Here is a 23290-nt window from a genome sequence, read left to right as displayed (position 1 = left end):
CATTTTAGTCAGACGAGTTTTCAATTTCAATCAATTTTGGACTTTAGTGGTAAAAACTATTCTCAGTCAGACAGAAATATTATTTATTTCGAGAAAACAAAAACTATTTAGAAAATTCTCTTTTATTTCCTTGTTAATAAGTAGTAAATATCAAGTTTAGTCAGACAAGGATATAATTTCAAAAAGTTTAGAAAATTAGTACTAAATAACTTTGAATAGTTATTTTTTTTAATTCTCGTGTAAAAAGTTATTTTACCTATTAATTTAATTCTCCTCTTTTTCTTCTTTTTAAGTAGTAAAAAATAATTCCGCTCAGACAAGACTAGCAAAAAAAAAAATAGTCACTAGTATAAAACAAATTAAAAATCAAAAAAACATTGTTGCGCTAAGTTTTGTGCAGATTTATAAGAATTCACTTTAATCAGAAAATGAAAAAGAGTTTTTCACTAATTACTGATTTTTTGTGAAATTTTTTTTATAATATCGAGTGATAAATGAAAATTACTCACATCGAGAATATATATCATTTCACACTTTGAAGCAAGAATGTAATGGTTAAAGGGAAATGAATTAAAATGAACGAAAGGGAAGAGAAGCGATAAATAATAGCGTGATAGTAATTAATTCATGTGTTTGTCGTGCATGGAGATTAGACTTTGAAAAAAGCACAATATTGTTATTGATTTATGGGCAAATACGATAAATCAAATCCGAAAACTGAAAAAAATTTTCAAAATTCCGAAAGAAAAAATTCTAAATTACGATTCTTTTACAAGATGAAAAAATTTTGTACTAATAAATTTTTTTTTATTTTAGCCCTAACAAAGTTGTTTTTCATTTTCTACTGTAGTGACAAAAATCGTCTCTACTATAAAAATATAAAACGTACAGCACAGAAATAAATGAAAAATAGTGCAATAGAAATTCACCGCATTAAAATACAGGAACAAAGTAAGAAATTAAATAATAAATACTAATATAAAAGTATAATGAATGAAAAACGAAAAAGAAAATTCTGCATTTCATATTAATGGGGTATAGGGAATTCTCTATTACCCTTTAAGAGGATAAAAGGATGGGAAATCTCTTTAAGATCGAACCTTTTGTTTCGATAGAGTGCACTCTTCTCTTGGCTTCCATTAAATATTTAATTTGCCTTTGCCTGTTTGAAAAACTTTAACGAAGCGAGGAAGTAGCACTTAATGAGACGTAACCCCAATCGTAAATTCCATCACTCTTTTTGGATAAAAGAAAAGAGGGAGAGGCAAAGGGCAGCATATCGATGCCATTCATTTCAAATTGAATTTAAGATTCTCAAACTTCAAGGGGGTTATTTTCTTCAAAAAAAGAAGAAGAAGAAGAAAGACTTATAGCAAATTAAAGAATACTTTTCTTTCTTTCTTCCATTTCATTGAACAAATTAATTTGAAGATGCTATTTTTATTTATATTGAATATCTACCCCCTTCTTTTTTAATTCATTTCAATCAAATTTTATACCAGACGCAATTTACAGCACAAGAAACTTTTAATTACATTAGTAATTTCCTTTAGGTATAACTGTAAAGGGATTCTAGAATCTAGTGATTCTCGATTATCGAATAAAAAAATACCTTTGAGAATTTTTAATAAATATTTTTATGATTATTTGAGGAAATTATATATTTAATAAAATATATAATTAATATATTATGTATTTAAACAAATAGAATTAATATTATTATTAATAATTAATCATCACTTCCTATTATATAAAAAAATTTCGCAGCCGTTGAGTCAGGATTTTTTAAGGTCCCCCCTTCAAGGGGCCGTTACATCACGTAAAAATGTAGGTCAAATTTGACCTATATTTGACCTACAGGTCAAAAAAAGGCCCTATAAGGGCCTTATTATTATTAATGAAATTTATTTATTAAATATTAAATTATGTTTTTTATTTGTCTATTTTTTATTAATTTACTATAAATATTTATCAAAATAAAAATTTCTCTAACAAAATCTTATTGCAGAGAATAGATGAAAATTTCAATTTGTTATCAAATATTTTTTTTATTATTAATTTTTTTTTCTTTTTATTCTTTTTTTCTTTATTTTTTCTAAAAATAATAGTTTTGAATGAAAACCACTTTTTATTTGAAAAACTTGTTGAAAATTCGTTTTTGACTGGAAATTTGTTTTTATAGAAAAACTATAAAATATAAACAAAAATAAGGTAGGATATAAAAAGAAGATCGCGAGCAAACTTAATATTTAATCAATTGAACGATATTTGAGATTGAAATCATATAAATACATAGCGATCTTGGGTAAAGCATTTGAAGAAAACGATAAGCGTCTCAGCATCGACGAGAGGGAGATTTTTTTCACTCTTTTGCACAACTCATAAATATTTAAGCATTTAGATTCTAGATATATACCTTCCCACAGCATCGTAAATGTATAAAATCGCATCTCGTTGGTTTTGAAAAACTTTTTAAATTTCCCTGACTACGTCATTGGTTTTTATTTTGTATATAACAAAAAAAAAACAAAAAAAATTGAAATCAAACATCATGGTTTATTTCAACTTTTTTTGTTTCTTGTATTTTTATACTTAAAAATTCTTTACAAAAAAATATTCAATATTAGTTTTTTTACCATCTTCGTACTAAGGAAGACGAGAGGGAACTTAATTTTCCTTTGGTCAAGTTTTCACCTTTTTTCCACTCTGGTTCGTGGTAAAAGTTACTTTTCAGAAAGGAAAAAAAAAATTTGCGACTGTGAGGAATTTGACAGAGGAGAGTGTGGGAAGAAGAGATTTACGTGAGAGAAAAAAGGTTTAAAAGTAAAGCTGGATTTTTGGTGTCTAGAAAAAATGCCCGTCTTGCGCCCTGTTTCGACCCTTTTTGGGAACTTTTTGCCCCTGGTCAGATCAGTTTTACTCTGTGGCAAAAAATTCGAATATTTTTACTTTTTTTATTTTCAATTTAAAAATAAAAATATTTATTTATTTTAAATAAATAAATAAATTTAATTTTCTTCGGGCATGATTCTAATCGGGATATAATATGGCTCTGACTAGTAGTTTCAATTATTGGCTACAAAATTGCTGTTTCTTTATTATTTTCAGTTTAATTAATTATCTTTCGATCCTCATTCAAAAAAAAAAAAAAATAAATTTAAAATGGGACGTTAAATATAGTGGTGTTAATTATTAGTTGCAATATTTTTATTTATTATTTTTAGTTTCATTAATTTTCATTCGGTTCTAAATTAATCGGGCTAAAATGGGGTGTTGACCAGTAAAGACTAGTATACAGTATTTTTATTTATTATTTCTCTTTCGGTTATAATATTTCTATTTTTTTTCTTTTATTTTCCTTTGGGTCTGATTCTAATCTGGCTAAATTGGGGCTGTGACTAGTAGAAACAATTATTGTTTACAGTATTTTTATTTATTTTTAGTTTAATTTCCATTCGGTCCTGATTCAAATGGGGCTAAAATAGGGCGTTGACTAGCAGTCCCAATTATTAACTTCAATATTTTTACTTATTATTTTCACTTTAACTTCCTTTTGGATCTCATTCTAATCGGGCTAAAATAGGGCTTTGACTAGTCGTCCCAGTAATTGGCAACACTGATTTATTTTTAATTTTACCTCTTTTTCATACACCAGATTCTAATCAGGCTGAAATGGGGCATTGCCTAGTAATTCCAATTATCGGCTCGAAATTAAAAAAAAAATTGTATTTCTCAAAATTTTGATTCAAAAAGGAAGAGATGAAAAAAAGATGAATAAGTGGAAACAAGTAAAGCGTGTATTGCACAACGTGACTAGGTTTATCGTCGCGGATAATGCGGTGGTCGTATTTTCTCAGCAATTGCATTCTCGAATTGGCCACATCGGCGCAATGGTACGTACGATTTACCTGATTGTTCGATATCCTTGCGCAGTATGAGATAAAGGTTTTCAGGAGAGAGAGACGAAGAGAGAGAGAGAGAGAGAGAGAGAGAAAGGTGGGTGGGATAATACTGGGTAACTTCGTGTCCTGGCTTTATCCTGGCTTCAGGTATTGATCGGCCAGGTGTTTCCTCTACAGCACCACCTCTCACTCGTCTCGTATCATTTCTATCTATATATAACATTTCCACATCTACATTCCATTTTCAGGGTGCGAAAAAACAATTATCACCATGGTCAAGGTCCTTTTTACTCGGGAATTCACTCTTTTCAATTTTTTTAATTAATTTTTGGTTATTAATTAATTAACTATATTTTAATCTTCGTATTCTTTCATTCATTCTGTCCGCAGTTTGAAGTTAGTTTTTGTTTATACTTTTTTTTAAATATTGTTTGACAAATCGAAAATATTTATGACTTAAATAATAAAATAATAATTAAAATTTAAAAATTTTTAAAAAATATTAACAAATAAATTTTGTTTTTTATATGATTTTTTTATAACAAATTTCGTTTGACTGATCTAAATTATATGCAAATTTTTCTCCTTTTTTTATAAAAAAATATTAGAAAATTGTTCAAAAACTATGATTAAGAAATAGGAAATATACCCATTTTGTGCATAATAAATTTTATTATTAATTTATTAAAAATTTTTTTTTATTACAATTAGTAAATTGTTAATTAAGTTGTTAATTAACTATACTGTTATTAATTTACTAATTAGTAATTAAATTTTTAATTTTTTTCCCCTGTCAAAAATTCGCTACATGTTTGAGAGGCGTAATTGAATCAGAAAACTGCTTTGATCCGTTAAGAAAAGTAAGATCGACTCTCGTATCCTGGGGGAGGGTAACTAACTTAGAAACAGAAACTGGAGAGAAGTAAACAAAACCGGGATCAATGAATTTTCGCCACTTCCGCCTCTAACACCGAAGCGTTTACCTTTCTTATTAAACTGATTTTTCAACAATTTATTTTCATCGTAATCATCTCTTTCTTTTTCCATAGAAATCTGGAAATAATTTATCAAAGTTAAGTGCAAATAGGAAAAAATAAATTTAGTCCGCTTTCTATTTTCGAAATTCGCGCCAATTTAATTCTGTAAACTTTCGCCTAGGGGGCGTGAAAATTCTCTCGCAATCGAGACGAAGTAAAAGGAGCAATGTAACAGTGGACGTTTAAAAATAATACAATAAAGAAAAGAATGTAAATAAAAAGGAATAAAATAAGTAAAGAATAAAATAAATAAAGAATAAAGTAAATGAATAATAAAATAAAAAATAAAATAAATAGAGAATAAAATAAATAGAGAATAAAATAAATAGAGAATAAAATAAATAAAGAATAAAATAAATAGAGAATAAAAATAAGAATATAAAGATAAGAATGTAAAAACTCATGTTTTAATTAAACAAAAATTCTTTCTTCTTTCGCAAAAGGCGATTTTCTTTTTAAATTCGAAACAAACTTTTTTAAACAAAAAATATTAATAACTTAATAAAACTTTTCAAGCCGCTTGTCTTCATTCACTTTGTTTTTCTTTTTTTTTTTGTTGTGCAACCTGAAGAAACGGTTTACAAGGCAAAAAAACATTCGCCCATTTTTCTCTCTCAGTGTCAACCGCTAATTTTGTTTGTACTTTGTTCGCTTTCCAGGTTTGATTGCAACCTGCCTGCCTTGGGGAAGAGACAGAGCACTCTATTCAAGGCACGCGTTTGCCCCCACCAATCAAATTAACTCGTAATTAGTTTTACATAAAATTGACGAACGCAATCCTTGAACATATTTACTATACATATATATACTATACTACATATAATATAGTATAATGATATAAGCAAATATAATTAATATTAATATAATTAATATATTAATTCATTCATCAAAATCAAAATTTTCAAAAAATCTTCAAGTTTTTACAATATTTCTGTATTTTTTATTTCCTTTGTATATTTTTTATATTTATTTAAATAATAAAATAATTATTATTATTACTAGAAAGGTAATTTTTTTCACCAGGGAATTAGAACTACACTGAAAATAATCTCAAAGAGTCTCTACTACTTGTACAGCTTCGTTTGCTCCATCTCACTTGCGAGAGAATTTTCATGCCCCCTAGGCGGAAGTTTACAGAATTAATTTGACGGCAATTTCAAATTTTTAGTAATTATCACTGAAGTAAGTAAGTAAAGTATTATTACTGAAGAAAAAGAAAGAATTTCTAATTTTCTACTGAAGAAAAAAGAAGAATTTCTACTGATGTAAAAATTATATTTTATTTATAAAATTATGTTTCGAAATTTATACACATATAGTGAAGAAGGATTTTGATAATGGGTGATATTGGGGAAAATTATGCGAGCATAGGTATGTTGAAAAGCAGCTCATCTCTCGCTCGCAATCTCGTTATCGATGATTTACTCGGTTAGGTATAGAACAGCCTCTCTCTCCCTCTTTTTCCCTCTCTGAAAAACGCAAATTTAATTCACTAAACTGCTCGCAATCATGACGTTGCGCAATTTAGTCCATTCTCTCGACGCCCAGTTTATATGTGTGTGTGATATTACACGACGCGACGCACTCACACAATCATAGGAACGCGAGATTCTGCAAATGCTAGTTTCAACTCGTTTTCGTCATACAATTGAATCGTCGTCTCTATCTTCCGGGAAATTTCACGAAATTTCAATTACGGGAGAATTTTTTTTATTACCCTTTTTTCGAAATAACTTTTTTTTTATTAATATCTCTGAAATGAACTATAATCCTAAGTTTATTTTAAACAACTAGGGAAAAATTTATAGTTAATATTTTTACTACTTAATTTTTGTTAGGAGTGATAAATCCTAATAATTAAATTGTTTTTCTACAGGATAAGAAATTTTTTTGTCAAATTTTTCATACTCAATACAATTTTTCAAATAAAAATATGAATTTATTTGGAAGTAGAGAAAGTTTTTTCTATTTCCTGTTTCTTCTCTTTTATGTCAATCGAAGGAAAAAAATATCTATTTGCCACTAGAAAAAATATTTTTCTCTCTCTTTCTTTTTCTTTCTCCTCCTTCTCCTACTCTTGTTCACAATCGAATTTTGAAGAACTCTTGGAGAATAAATTAATTCACGCCTGTCTGAGTATGTTGATTATTTCATCATCAGATATTGGATTTCGTTGAGAGTCGAAATCAAAGTTTCTCCACGACTTGAAATGTGCTTTTGATTTACATGTCAGACTTGTCTGAATCGTGGAGGCAGTCGAGCGTGTCACAGACATACAAATATGATAAAACTTGTGAATACCTTTCCCTATCCCTACCCCCCCCCCCCTTTCCTCTATTGCCTGAGAGTTTATATGAAGAGAGATTACAAGTGGTGCAAGGACCACGATCTTCTGCATTCGACGCTTTTGACAATGATCTTTTGTGTCGCATTCTCTATATTACTTGGTACAAATTCTCAAAATATATTCGTGTCAAAACTTGAAAAAAAAGCAAAAGAAAAAATGTCCTGGACAAATAGAATATAATTTGATAAAAAAAAAATTTCACTACTGTCACTAGAAATATTTTACTGTCAAATTCGAGAATAGATTCTATTTTCGAATTTGACATTAAAATTTTTGTTAGATATTTGTAAACATTTCGCTAATTAATATTAAAATACGAAAGTATTTTTTCAAGATCATTTTACAAAAAAAAAAAAAAAAATAACAGAGAAATAAATATTCATATTTTTAAAAAATAAACTAATAAGAAAAAGAATGATAATTAAAAAAAAGATTGTATAAAACAATTTTTCAAGAGCAAAGAAAGATTAAAGAATTTTGTTACGAAGAAGGAAATATACCGAAGGGAATAAAGTAATAACGATAAAACTAAAAAATAAATTACATGCGGGAATTTCTTTTTATTTCTTGCAAATTAAGAAGGAAAGGTTTCTAATAACATATGCCATAACGCATCATTAAAGTTGTGGATAAAAATTGACGAATACACCTGACACAGGTGTAAATTTATCTGTTCCAGTGGAATTTTTTTTCTTTCTTTTTTTTTCTTTTTCATGTCTTTTTTATTTAGGAATAAAAGGTGATAAAGTGTAGTCGCGTGGTGATTTTAAGGTACACTAACTCCTTGTAAAATTTATACGTATATAACGAAGATCGTAGAGACTTCTGCAAAGGGGCGTGTCTCGAAGGGAGATCCGGTTTGTAATTAATAGGCCAGCCAAAGTCGAAACCACCTTCTAACCACGAATGAAGGGCCAGGTGTTGGGATAATTATGCAGAAAATGTCGGGACAATGCCTCAACTATTATATTGACCAAAAACTTCTAAATTGCAATCTCAATGAACAAAGTTTCATGTAAAAAAAAATATTCTGATATTATTTTAATTCGAAAAGAGAAGCAAAAAGATTTTTTCCCTTCATTTTTTTAAATTTGGTTTTTAATTTCTAATTTTTCTGAAAAAAATAGAGAAAATAAAAAAATAGCGAAAAAAAGTTACAATATAATAATTATGCTAATCGTATAATATTTTCGATTAGGAAAAAGATTATTTGGCTAGATAAAAATTTTTATTTTTGAAAGAGAATAATTTTTTTTTCTCTTTACGGTGGAAAAAATATGGGGGAAAAATTATCAGGATGCAATATTTTAAGTAGTATGAGTAATTTCAGTCAGACTTGTGTGGAATGAGGGGAGAGATAGTGATGACAGCCATCACTGGGTTTGAAAAAAATCGAGATTACAAAATTCGATATTTTTTTCTCTTCTTTATAATTTTTACAGTTATTTTGCTAATTTACTTCAAAATATACATTTTTTTCAGTTTTTTTTTGCATTATTTTTAGAATTAATATTTTTACTACTGATATTATTACTATTTATTGTTTAAATAATTTACTAATATTACTATTACTAATATTACTAATTTACTATTTATTACTATTCTGTTGATTTATTTTTTCATGTTATTCAAAATTTGAAATTGGCGCCAAATTAATTCTGTAAATTTCCGCCTAGAGGGCATGAAAATTCTCTCACAAATAAGATTAATTTAAATTCTATGTTGTAAATAATTTAATTGTTTACAACAATTAAACAATTGTTTTTATTATTTTTTATATTTTTTCAAATTGAATAGAAAAAAAGAATAAAAAAAGGATTGAAGTAAAATAAATAAAGATAATAAATTAAAACTGTTATTGGTAATTATTATTATTGTTTTACTTATAAACTTATTTTTATTATTTTATTATAAATTAATCTCCGGTATATTATTTAAAGATTTATTTTAAAATATAAATACAAATAATAGCGATACAATTAAATACAATATTTCAGTGATTTTTTTTTTATTTCTTCGTGGATGGAAATTTTGTGGTCGGTGGAAACCAGTTTTCGATTTAATACATAGCTGCGAGGCAAGTGAAGTAGCACAAGGTGTAATTTGCCTCAAAGCTGGGATATATTTTTTTTCTAGACATTTTCAGTGTGTTTCTTCTTTTTTTTTCCTGTGACCTTAAGGGTTTTTAATACTACAGAGAACTGGTGATTACAAAACTGTACTAACCGCTGCTATATAATTATAAACACTATATATCGTTGCTCCCTGTGACAGAAGAACCTTTTTAAAAAAAAACTCAAAAAGGAACGAACAAAAGTATTTAATTTGACCTAATTTCATAACTAATTTTTTTACTTTTTGGTTCATATTTTTTTTCTTGCAGGAAATTTCAATGAAAAATATACTTTTAGTATTTATTACTTAAGAAAAATATTTACAAGTAATAATTTTTTATTATTTGTAAATTTTTTACATTTATACATTTATTTTATATCTTTTATTTCTTTTATTTTTCTTATTTTCTTTTATCTTTCTTTCCTTATTCTTTTTTTGAGGGAAAAATAACAATATTCTGGGTAAATTGAATCAGGTAAAAAATATTCTAAACCTTTTTTTCTATTCTTATGAAAATAAAATTTTTTTCCCCAAAGTTTGGGATGAAAAAAATTTATGTGCTAACGAGGACAATGATGAGCCTACTTAATGTATTTTTTTTTTATTCTTGCTTCTTTTTTGGGGTAAATTTCTTTTCTTCATGAAAAAGACATTTCTTTTAGTCTTACAGCAAGAGCGAAAGTAGCAAGATCTCTTTGACGTTTATACGTTTCATGACCTGTACGAGGAGGATTCTTAAGTCTCAAAGAAAAATACGAATTCCAACCTTTCTCCCTCTCTTTCCATAACCCACAGAAAAGAAAAAGAAAACCAGAAGAACTTCCTCAGAAATAAGCGCAAAATCTTCTTATGTATTTGATATTTTTGCAAATAGAAAAACGTGGAAGGAAATCCAAATTTTCCTCTTTTTAAACGAAAACTTGTTTTCTTAATTTTTTCCTTTCTTTTGCATTTTTTTAAAGAAATTTTTCTCTATTTTTTAAATTTATTTATTATCAGGTATTATTTAATAATTTAAAAAAGTTTTTTTTTAAAGTCTTCTTTTAATTATTAATTTTAACGCAATTTTTAAGAGAAAAATATTATTTTCACAGTATATGTAAATTTAAATGTTTCGATATTAGAAGAATAAAAATTTTTAATTACTGTTTTTCCTGAAAAAAATTTTTTATGTGAATAATAAAATTTTTCAGGAGATTATAGAAACAACGTTATTATAACAACAAGGTGGATATAAACATTTATAGCGAACAATGGATTTGGGAGAGTAAATAAATTCTGATTTAGAGAGGGGAAAATATTCATACACATAACGAGCCAGTTATAAGCTTTATGACTCCATTGATATATATGTTATATTCTCTATGCAAAGTGTACATAAAATCAGGACTTATTTTAATAGCAACATTAAATCAAATTCAAATAACGATTTTCCTTTCCATTTGCTTATTTCTGTCGATTTAATGAACCATTCTGTTTTTTATTATTATTATTTTACTCTTTTTATTATTTATTTTATTTGATATTTAATTTATTGGACATTTATTTATTTTTTCATTCTTAATTTTTTAATTCTCTTTACTTTTTATTTTTCAGCTTGATTATTATTTTCTACTTATTTATTTTTCTATTTCTTTATTTTTCTATTTGTCCCTTTATTTATTTTTTATTCTTTTTTCATTTTTTAATGTTTTTTCTTTTTTTTTCTTTTAATTTTTCTTTTTGTCCCTTCTTCTGTATTTCATTTCTCTTTCATTTTTTAATCATTTTTATTTATTTATATTTTATCTATTTGTTTATTTTTCGATTTTTTTTATTCTTCTCTTTGTCCCTTTCTCTATCTTTTTATTTTTGTATTTATTACTTTTTCTATTTCTCCTTTTGATAATTTTTCAATTTTTTTATCTTTCTATTTCTTATTTCTGTCATTTTTTTATTTTTCTATGTAATATCTTTCTATTTTCTTATTATTCTATTTTCGTATTTTCTACTTTCTTATTTTTCATTTTTTTAATTGAATAATAATAAAATTTATTTTTCGTCAATTTTTATTTCAATTCTTTTTCTAGTTTTATTAGAAATTCAAAATTGGCGCTAATTTAATTCTCCGAACATCCGCCTAGAGGGCATGAAAATTCTCTCGCTATTGAGATGAAGTCCAAGGGAGTATAACTAGCAATGAAAAAAATTGTTTTTCGAAATAGTTTTAAACAAATTTATTAATAATTCAATAAAAAAATTAAATAAACAAGAAATTAAAGGTAACTTAAAATTTTTTGATCTAAAAATAAAAATTTATTTTTGTTGTCAATTAAAATCGGTGAAAATTAAATTTGAAGTGATTTGGGCGCACTTTGAAAGGGCAAAAGAGAGATGAGAGGAAAATTTAATGAAAAAAATGTTGAGTAAGGTAAAATGAAGAGAAAGAGAAAGAGAGAGAGAGAGGAAGGGAAAGAGAAAAAGCGAATCAGAATTTCTGATCGTGGTGACTTTCTTCGCTCGCTTTCATCCTTACATCCCAAGGGTATTTCAAGTGGACGAAGCTTCATCCTTTCCAAAGGATCTATTCGAAAAGGGAACCGACAAGTAAACATTTAATGAAACCGGTCCGTTGGAGAGAAAATACATTACATCAGTCTTGTTTCACCTATAGCTATAAAAACAGATCCTTTTTTTGCCCTCCATCTCTTTCTCTCTCTCTCTCTCTCTCACTTTTTTTCTTTCACTCTTTATACAATTTATCCTCAATTTGCTCGAGTTTATATAAAATTATACAATTTAAATAAAAAAACAAAATTTTATTCTTTTTTCTTTTTCTATTCTTTTCTTTCTTTTCCATTTGTTACTTTATTTATTCTCAATTTACATTAGTTGATACAAAATGGTACAATTTAAATAAAAGGACAACTTTATTAGCTTTTTTATTTCTTTTTCTTTATTTATTTACTAATAACAAAATTAAATTAACAAGAAATTAGAAATAAATTAAAATTTTAACGATTATTTCTAATCAAAGAAATATTTTCATAATTTTAATATTAAAAACATTTTTTTTTCTGTGAGAAACAAAAAATTTTAATATTGACGAAATTGAGTGTATTTCTTTACAGATCGTCGCACAATTCGTGGATATTTCTCGCCTCAAATTTTTATAGAAGAAAACAATTTTAATTGTCTGCATTTTTTGAAATGCAGACAATTAAAATTGTTTTGTTCTATAAAAATAATGATTGCTAAAAAAACTGAAAATTCAATTAAATTGAAACTAAATAAAATTAAATCTAAATAGAATTAAAACTAAAATTTTAAAAATTGAAAAATTAATAAATTTCAATTTGATTTTAAAGTTTCGACTATTTTTTTATTGTTGCAGAAGCGATATGGAGGACGGACCTCGATTGGGTGATGATTCATCACGATCGATTGGTATTACTTGGCTTTATGAATCCACCAAATAATATGAGTCAGATAACGCCGCAGCCTTACGTGACGTCGACACCATTTCGAAATTCCAATGAGGATCGTGAAAATAGTTCATCGACATTTCACGAGAGTACATGGGACTCGTTTAATGATGAAGTGGAAGAAAATACGAAGCAAACGACATTTTTACTGCCACACTGGACGTCGACATCGATTGGTGATAGAATTATTAATTTAACTACTGATCGAAGTAGTACATTAACGACGACGACGACGACAACAACAACAAATGTTGAAGGATCGTCGAGAAAATTTGGCGATAATGATGGAGAGATGACAACCACGTTTGGTTCGAAATTTCCGTCAAAAGTGCCAGTGACGACAATGACGTCGAGCACAACGAGAAAACCGACACAGAGAATTATTGCTAGAAGTAATTCGATGAAAAATCGTGCTAAGAAGCAGGGGAGCAAAATGGGAGGGAGGAATTTTCACGGGGGAAATATGACTGGACAGAGTCTTCCATTGACGTTCAATAGTTTGTCGGATTTGGATCATCCGGAGCATTTGAATTTGGAATTTAATCCTAGTAAGATATTTTCCCGAAGGGAATATTTAATATTTTTTTATTTTTTACCAAAACTGTATTTTATATTCTATTTTATTTTCTATTTTGCTTTTTAAAATACAATTCGGGGAAGAGTGGAAAATTCTTTGAGGAAATGGTACCAATATTGGGCCATTATTCCCCCAGGGTTGGAAATAGAAAAAAATTACTTCTCTAAGAAAAAGAAATTAATCACTATTTAACAATTAACTTTTCTTTGTTATTTCTTTCAGTTTATTTTCAACTAGCAAATTTTATTTGCTATTTATTTATAGTTATTTATGTATGCTATTTATTTATTTAATTATTTATTTATAGTTATTTCTCTTAACATATTATTCCATTTATTATTGTTATGCATATTACAAAATTTTTTATTTTTAAATATAAGTTTTAAAATAATTTTATTATGAAAATTTAAAAAATTCACTTATTAAGTACAAAATTAATTACTATTGTTTATATTTTCAAAAATTTTAATATAATGCTTCGCAAGAATTCAATTATTTTTATATTTAACATTCTTTAAAAGAATTCAATTATTTTTATAAATATTAAAATTTTATGCAGGAATTCAATTATTTTCAAAACAATTTTAATTGAATTCCTCAGCAAAATTTAAATATTTTCAAATATTGCCATAAAAATCAATTATTTTCTAAATTTTAATAAATTCTTCCAAACAATTCAACTATTTTTAATAAATACTAAAATTCTTTGCTAAAATTAAATTATTTTTAATCCAATTTAAATAAAATTGCACGAAAGAATTTAATTATTTTCAAAAATTTCCATAAAATTCAATTTCAACAAGAATTTAAAATTCTCTAAAAATAATTTATTTATTTTGAAAATATTTTTAAAAAATTATATCTCAAAATTAAATTCCTTGCAATGCAATTTTTAAATGTATTCGTCATAAAAATTAAAAGAATTTAATTAATTTTTGAAACAACTTTAATTGAATTTGTCAAAATAATTTAATTATTTTCACATATTTCTATAAAATTCTTCAAAACAATTCAATTTTTTCTAAAATTTTAATAAATTCTCCTCAATCATTTTGATTATTTTTATAAATAGTAAAATTCTTTGCAGATATTCAATTCTTTTCAAAACAATTTTAATAGAATTCCTCAAAAGAATTTAATTATTTTCAAATATTTATATAAAATTAATTTATTTCCTAAAATTTTAATAAATTGTTCGGAACAATTGAATTATTTTTATAAATTGTTAAATTTTTCGCAAGAATTAAATTATTTTTATGAATAGATAATAAAATTCTTCTCAGGAATTCAATTATTTTTAATACAATTTAAATGAAATTCTTCTCTATAAAATTCAATTTGGCTTATAAAACTTTTAATTAAAATTATTAAAAAAACTCCATTATTTTAAAAAAATTCAAAGACATTTCAAAAGAAAAATTTCAAAGAAAATCTTCAAATAAATTTAATTAAGATTTTAAAAATTTTTAATAAAATTAATAAAATAATAACATCGTATTTATTTTTCTCTTTTTTTAAATCTATTATTATTTACTAATAATTTTAATTTAGTTTTTATTAGTAATTAAATTATTAAGTTGACATTCATTATTTATTAGAATTAATTAAATAAGTTTTATTTTTAAAAACTTACGTAAAGAATATTTTTATTTTAATTCGACTTTTTGTTATTATTAATTTGAAATTCGCACCAATTTAATTCTCTAAACTTACACCTAGAGGGAATAAAAATTCTCTTACAAACAAAACAAATTTTTCTATTGAAAATAAATTTTCTAGTTTTCTACTTTTTATTATTTCTATTTTTTTTTTTTTTTTTGTTTAACTTTTTTACTTTTTCTAATTTAATAGCAAGAAAAAGATTCACATATTTTTCCTCTAACAATAATTGATTTAAAAAAAATTCTTTTTTATGAATTAAATTGTTAAATTATTGTAAATTATTCATTATAAATTAGTTTAATAAGTTTTATTTTTAGAAAACTTCTATAACGAATTTTTTTTTACTAAAGTTCGATTTCTTGTTTCATTATTAATTTAAATTTCGCGCCAAATTAATTCTATTAACTTTCGCCTAGAGGTCATGAAAATTCTCTCACAAGTAAGATTTAATTTTCTGTATTTTTATTTATTTCTTTAAATTTTTCTATATTTTCATTTAAATTGTAAAAAATAGATTTAAAGAATATAATAAAATGGTAGGTAAATCTTTACCAGTTTTCTTCATCTTTTGTCAAAAAAAGACAACAATCAAAATCCCTTGTTCGTCGGGACAAGGAAATATTAAGAGAAATGAATTTTCATTTTGTTTTCTGAATTGAGAAAATTTAAATTTGCTAAATCTTGTTCTTCAGACGAGGGTTATGGAAATATTACAATTACCCTGGAATATTTGAATTACGCGATGGCTCTTGGCGTTTACTCAGTGAGATATCCAGCTGTCTTCTGGTCCTGTAACAAAGCGCTTGGCACCATTTTCAGTCTACAGCTAGTTGTGAACTCCGCCCAGAGCTTATTGGCTTTTACAGGAATGTCCGTCCTTTACAAGGTAAATTTCAATTCTATTATTTTTTTTATCTTATTTTTCAATCATTTATCTTGAAATTTCCATGAAGTTATTTACATTTCTTTCTTCTTCTCATTATGTATTGTTAATTCCATTTTACTACAATTCTTAGTTTTTTAAGATTTTTTTTTTCTTTTTAATATAGAATCCTAATTTTTCCATATACGATTTTTTTTGTAATTTTTTTTGTTTTAATAAATTTTTATGGTCTTTTTTAACTTTTTTCAAAAAATTTTTCTTTGAATTTTAATTCTCGTTAATAAGAGACAAATTTTTTTTGCCATCTGTAGGAGGCGTCATTGAACTACTAAAATGGCGGGAAATTCAAATTTAGTAAACTCTGTTTTTTATTAAAATATCAAAATTCTACTAATTTTTTTTAAATATAAAAAGGGAAACTAAAATTTTTTTCTAAATTTTAAGAATAAAAGAAGAAAAAGTGTTTTTCGATTTTTTTTGTAAAATTGAAAGACGTAAAATGTAAACTACTAAAAGAACAATTTCTCTAGGACCTCATTGACGTAAATTCGAAATGGCAGGAGAATGGCCATGCCTCTGAAGCTTGTAACTTTTCGTAATTGGTCGTAAATTTCACTTGAACTTTAATTACACATAGATATATATATAGAGATAGACACGAAAGAGGCTCACATCAAGAGCAATGACGATTTTACGTCAGTATTTTGCTCCCCTTATAGCTACCTTGTTTATTTGATTACAAATTTTTTCTTTTAAATCTTTCTCACACAAAAAAGAAAATAAATCCTTTGTTTTTGTTTTTAGGTTCAGGTGGTCGGACCACTGAAGGTATTACCTTACCTTCGACATCGAGCCATTTCAACTGCCACAACAACGATTTCCAAACTTTTTGGTCACTCGTTTTTTCTCCTAAATCCTCACGCGACCCTAGGACTTTTTGCACTCTCATCTCTATTGGTACTTTGCTCCAGTATGGTGATGTATCTCTACGCCCACGGAAGGTAAACAGAAAAAAAATTACTCTTATTTTTTCCCTTTTTTGTATACTTTTTTGTTTTTTTACTTTTTTACTTTATTCGAAAGAAAACAATTTCATTTATTGTTTCTCTTTTCTTGTAATTTTATTTATTTATTTTTTGAAAGAAAATAATTTTATTGTGGAAAAAATGTTGAAATTTCGAATACAGTAGTATAAGTAAATTTAGGCCAGACTTAATGTTTATTAAATTTTTTAATTCAGTAGTACAAGTAGTTTCAGGTCAGACTTGGATTCTGTATAATAAAAAATCATTTCTATCATAGAGATTTAGTAAATCTTGTTCGACTTAATTTTCAGTAGTAATGATCAATTTTTAGTCAGACAAAACTTAAAAAACATTTTTAAATTTAATTCCAGTAGTGCCGGTCAGCTTTTCGTCAGACAAAACATATAAAAACATTTTCACATTTACTTTCAGTAGTAATGGTCAATTTTTAGTCAGATAACACATAAAAAAACATTTCTTTAGTATTATTTAGTATTATTGGTATTATTCAGTAGTAATGGTCAATATTTAGTCAGATAAACCGTAAAAAAATATTTTTAAACTTAATTTCAGTAGTAATGGTCAATGTTTAGTCAGAAAAAACTTGAAAAACATTTTCACATTCAGTTTCAGTAGTAGTTGTCAATTTTTAGTCAGACAAAACCTAAAAAAACATTTTTAAATGTAGTTTCAGTAGTAAAGGTCAATTTTTAGTCACACAAACCAAAAAACCTTTTAAAATTTAGTTTCAGTAGTAAGGGTCAATTTTAATAGAACAAAATGTTTCTCAATTCTTGTAAATATTCCAATACGAAAATATAAGTAGTAAAAAACTTTTTATTCAGACGAAGCTAGTGAATAATTAAAAAATTGATAATTACAACAAAAATAAATTTTGTTATTTTTACTTTATTTAAAAAAAAATTTATTATATAAAATTTTTAATATTTTATTTAATTTTCTCTAAAATTTTCAATATTTTATTTAATGTTCTTTAAAACTTTTAATATTTTATTTAATTTTTTCTAATTAATGTAATTTTTAAAAATTTTTACAAAAAAAAATCAATTACGAATAACTATTTTCCATTAAAATAAAGTTTTAATTTCTTCCAATCTACGAAGCAGAAAGATTGCTAAAAGTTGAAACTTAATTAATATAACTTGAAGTATAGAATCTGATTAATGAATCTCTTGAATATATAATAATTTTTGCAAAACTTTAAACTTCTGATCGTTTGCATTTAATATAAAATTCTGTTTTTATTTTCTTCTCCTTTTTCTGTCGTTCTCACGTGCATTTCTCCTACTATATATATATATATATATATATATATATACAGTTGATTATAAAGGGAAAGAAACTATATAAACGGTTGAAAGGTCGTCAAAGACGATGAATATACTAGAAAACGTTTTCGTTTTAACTTGCTAATTTCAGATCTTACCCAAGTCTCGTAAGATCTTGGAGAATTCAATTTCTTGGTGGCTGTCTTCCTTCGTTACGAGACCTTCCATCCACCACCCTCCCCCCACTCTCTATCCAACATTGCAATTTTCTTGATATAACAGCTCATAAACCGCTTTCTTCCGAAAGCAGCTTATGTGTAAGTTGCACTCTTGAGACCTTATAGAAAATATCCAAACCAAAGAGTGGAGATGAACAAAAAAGAGAAGAAGCACTTTTACTATAAACATGAATTGTCCTCTTAATAAGTTTTATTTTTTATTATATAAGCAAAAGATTTGAGTGATATTACCGTCTAGACTGAAATTTAAGTAGTAGAGGTCAATTTTAAGTCAGACAATGAAATAAATATTTTTAATTTGGTAGCAATAGAAAGACATAGTCAGGGTTGGACCACCTTTAAACTTTTTTTCAAAATAATTGTTGATGCTAGTGTTTGTATTTAAAAAATATTGGGGGTCCAACCCTGACAATGTGCCCCCAGAAGCAAAAAATTAAGATAATATTACGATTTAATTGAAATTTAAAGTAGTAGAGGTCAATTTTAGTCAGACATGAATAAATATGTTTTTTTTAATCTAGTGGCAGTAGTAAAACATAAGTTAAATCAGACAAGGAAATAAATATGGATTGTAAATCTAGTAGCAGTAGTAAAACATAATTTAAGTCAGACAAAGGAATTCTAGTTTCAGCAATAAAGCTTCATTTTTAGTTATACAAATTTTTAGTTTGAATGCTGCTTATTATATTTTCAGTAGTAAAGGTCAATTTTCGTTAGACAAAAAGGTAAAAACCTAATTTTTAATTTAAATTTCAGTAGTAAATATTGATTTTAGCCAGACAAGACGTAAAAATGTGTTCTAAACCTAGTTTCAGTAGTAAAACAAAATTTTAGTCAGACATAAATTTTTCTAATTTTTCTAATGGTAGTGAAAGGTAGGAAAATCAATTTTTTGTCAACAGAATATAGGTTTAAAATAATTTTCAGTAGTAAGCGTCAATTCTATTCAGAGAAAAATTTAAAACATTTCTAAAATCTTTATTTCAGTAGTAAAAACGATTTTAGTCAGACAAAACGGAACATTTTAATTTTTCAAATTATTGTAATTTTAAAGTGAATACTTTTGAGTAGTTAAGTACAACTTTAGTCAGACAAACTGTTAAAGATGTATTTCAACCTTTAATTTCAGTAGTAAGGGACAATATTAATCAGACAAAGGGATAAAAATTTAATTGTACTTTAATATTAGTAGTAAAAGTCAAAGTGTGTTAAAAATTGTATTTTAAATCTAGTGTCAGTAGTAAAACGTAATTTAAGTCAGACAAATGAATAAATATGTTTTTTTAAATCTAGTAACAGTAGTAAAACATAATTTAAGTCGGACAAGTGAATAAATGTTTCTTTAAATCTAGTAACAGTAGTAAAACATAATTTAAGTCAGACAAGAGAATAAATATGTATTTTAAGTCTAGTAACAGTAGTAAAAGATGAATAAAGTCAGGCAGAAAGGCAAAATTTGTTATTTATAATTTACATTTATAATTTATAATTATAATTTACTTACAATTATTATATAATATTAAAATATTTATTAAAATATTTTGGAATTTTTTCCCCACAGATTTATGGCGTTCTTGAATCAGGAACGAGAGAGACGAGTGATTATATTAAAGGAGGGACGTTATGGAAATGGCTGGGGCTATATAACACATTGTGCAGCGCTCTGCGTCTTTCTTGCGATTGCATTTTGCAGTGCTCCACTGCTATCGGACTTTGTTGTTGTGTATCGTGGTAGTTTAGATGGTGCAGTGTTAGTTTGCATAATTAGTACTGTTCTTCATCTCTTCCTGTGGTTAATATTGTGGATTTTTTTAATAATTAAGCAAAAGTGGATTTTTAAATTACGCGTTACAGTTGGTCGGGCAACGGTTAGATCGGCGCGATCCGTTAAATTGGTAACGGATGTTGATCTACTTTCGGCGAGAGACGAGGAGGATGGTACAACTGCTCCATTATTGGTGGTTGGTAATGGTCGAACTTATACCATTGCCGACACTTCGCCGAAAAAGGCAATTATGAGTGTTATACAGAAAGCTGCAATGGAACGAAAAGCTCGGGGTCAAGGTAATTTTCTTAATTTTTCTTTTATTGCAGCTTTTTTTCTCTTTTTGTGTGTAATTTAGTTTTTGTTTAATTAGATTTTTGTGGTTCTTTTTACTTTAAATGAAACTGAGTTAATATTAATGATTCAGTAGTAAAAAGTAATTTTTATCATACAGATTTTGTAAAACTTATTCGACTTACTTTTCAGTAGTAATGGTCAATTTTTAGTCAGAAAAAACCTACAAAAACATTTTTAAACTTAATTTCAGTAGTAATGGTCAACTTTTAGTCAGACACAATCTGAAAAATATTTTTAAATTTAGTTTCAGTAGTAATGGTCAATTTTTAGTCAAACAAAACCTAAAAAATATTTTTAAATTTAGTTTCAGTAGTAATGGTCAATTTTTAGTCAGACAAAACTTTAAAAAACATTTTTTAATTTAGTTTCAGTAGTAATGGTCAATTTTTAGTCAGACAAAACCTAAAAAATATTTTTAAATTTAGTTTCAGTAGTAATGGTCAATTTTTAGTCAGACAAAACTTTAAAAAACATTTTTTAATTTAGTTTCAGTAGTAATGGTAAATTTTTAGTCAGACAAAACCTACAAAAACATTTTCAGGGTTGCCACGCTTTTGCTTACTTCAAGTTCCCTGATTTTTCCAGGTTTTCTAGGTTAAAAAACGAAATTTTTCCAGGTTTTTGAAACTATATTTTACAAAATTGAATAATTAATAATTATAATTTTTTTATAAGAATTAAGATTTTTAAAAATTTCAAAGTAAAACCTTCTTGAAATTAAACAACTTATAAAAAAATATTATAAAACATGAAGAAATCAATCACTCCGAGTCTTCGACTCGGAGCAATCGATGTCTTCATGTTTTATAAATAATTAAAAATGATCGACTGATAAAATCATAATTTTATATGATAGGAATATTGTTACTGTAATTTATTCAAAATTACTTTCATCACTTTAATTCAATTATTGTTTTCTAGAATTTTTAACTGAAATTCTTCATTAAATTAATTATTTTTAATAATTTTTGAAAAATTTCTTTAAAAATTTTCAAATCCCTTTTTTTACTATTCAATTTTACAAAATTTCATCAATTATTTGAAAATTCTTCAATAAAATATATATTAGAAAATAAAAACTTTAAATAACTTAAAAAAAAGTTCCGATACACTTTTAAAAAAAAATTAAATCTACCCAATTTTCGTTTAAAACTAATGGAAAATTCAAAATTTCAAAACAATTTTCAAAGATTATAATTTGAAATCTTTTCAAAATTCAATTATTTCTAAAAATTGACGCTATAATACTTTCATTAATTCAATTTAGAAAAAAATTTTACTAATTCAAATTTAGAAAATTTAATATTTAATTATTATCTAAAATTTTAACTGAAATTCGTATTTAAAATTAATTTTTATTAGAAAATTCTACGAGAATGCAATAATTTAAATACAAAAATAAATAATTTATTGAAGAATTGAATGATTTTTAAAATTGAACTCTCAAAAAGAATTTTATAAACAAATTTTTAAATAGATAATTAAAATTCTTTTGACGAATTTAAATAATATTTTTAAGCAGTATTTCATTTTTCGAGAAATTAGATTGAAATTGTATTAAAAATAATTGAATCTCTGTAAAAAATTTGATTGAATTGAGAAATGTTTTTAAAAATAATTAAAATTTTGCCAAGAGTTCTATTAAAATGTTTGAAAATAATTGAATTTCTTTGATGAATTTTAATAAATTTTTTAAGAATAATTACATTTTTCGGGAAATTCCATTAAAATTGTATTAAAAATAATCGAAATTCTGCAATGAGTTTTATTATTTATGAAAATAATTGAAAAACTATAAAGTTTTTTATTATTTATGAAAACAATTGAATCTTTTTAAAAAATTTGATTATTTCTGAAAATAATTTAATTATTGCAAATAAATTTTTAACGAAATGGTAAATAATAGAATATCTGTAAAATTTTTATTATTAATGAAAATAATTGAATTTTTGCTTAGAATTTTATTCAAATTTTGTTTAATAATGAAATTCTTTTGGAAAATTGAAGTATTGCGAAGAAAAATTGTAAACGCAACTCTTTTAAAAATGAAATTAATTTTGAAATATTTAAGAAAAATTGGATTTCAAGAGTAAACACAATAACTTTAGAAAACAATAATTTTTTAGGATTCCGATAAATATTCCCTGACTTTTCCAGGTTTTTTTTAAGGTTTAGAAAATTCTCTGACATTTAAAGGTTTTCTAGGTTGCGTGGCAACCCTGAATTTTTTAAACTTAATTTCAGTAGTAATGATCAATTTTTAGTCAGACAAAATCTGAGAAACATTTTTACATTTAGTTTCAGTAGTAATGGTCAAGTTTTAGTTAGACAAAACCTAAAAAAACATTTTTAAATTTAGTTTCAGTAGAAATCGTCGACTTTAATAGAACAAAATGTTTATCAACTCCTGTAAATACTGCAATACTAAAATATAAGTAGTAACAACATTTTTTAGTCAGACGAAGCTATGGAATGATTAACAAATTAATTGCAAAATGAAATAAATTTTGGTCGTTTTACTTTTTTTTTTGCTTTATTCTGAAAGAAAACTTCTGTTACAAAAAAATTTTAATATTTCCTACCAGGTAACCTGAAGAAAAATTAAAAATAGATTTTTCCCCTTTTATA

General features: G+C 25.4%; 1 protein-coding gene across 6 annotated transcripts in view; it reads left to right on the top strand.

The window, feature by feature from the left end:
* LOC122510450 (protein tincar) overlaps positions 1 to 23290 on the top strand; it is a 91441-nt gene that overhangs the window by 57402 nt on the left and 10749 nt on the right. For all 6 annotated transcript variants that reach the window (XM_043625149.1, XM_043625132.1, XM_043625123.1 and 3 more), the window contains exons 6-9: positions 12775 to 13413; positions 15797 to 15990; positions 16792 to 16988; positions 20102 to 20604. In XM_043625149.1, the coding sequence (XP_043481084.1) occupies positions 12775 to 13413; positions 15797 to 15990; positions 16792 to 16988; positions 20102 to 20604 (1533 nt within the window). The remainder of the gene's footprint in view (positions 1 to 12774; positions 13414 to 15796; positions 15991 to 16791; positions 16989 to 20101; positions 20605 to 23290) is intronic.

The sequence above is a fragment of the Leptopilina heterotoma genome, unplaced genomic scaffold (assembly GCF_015476425.1).
Source record: "Leptopilina heterotoma isolate Lh14 unplaced genomic scaffold, ASM1547642v1 Lhet_120, whole genome shotgun sequence".
NCBI lineage: Eukaryota > Metazoa > Arthropoda > Insecta > Hymenoptera > Figitidae > Leptopilina > Leptopilina heterotoma.
Note: the sequence above shows the minus strand (reverse complement) of the source record. Positions and strands in the feature narration are given on the sequence as shown.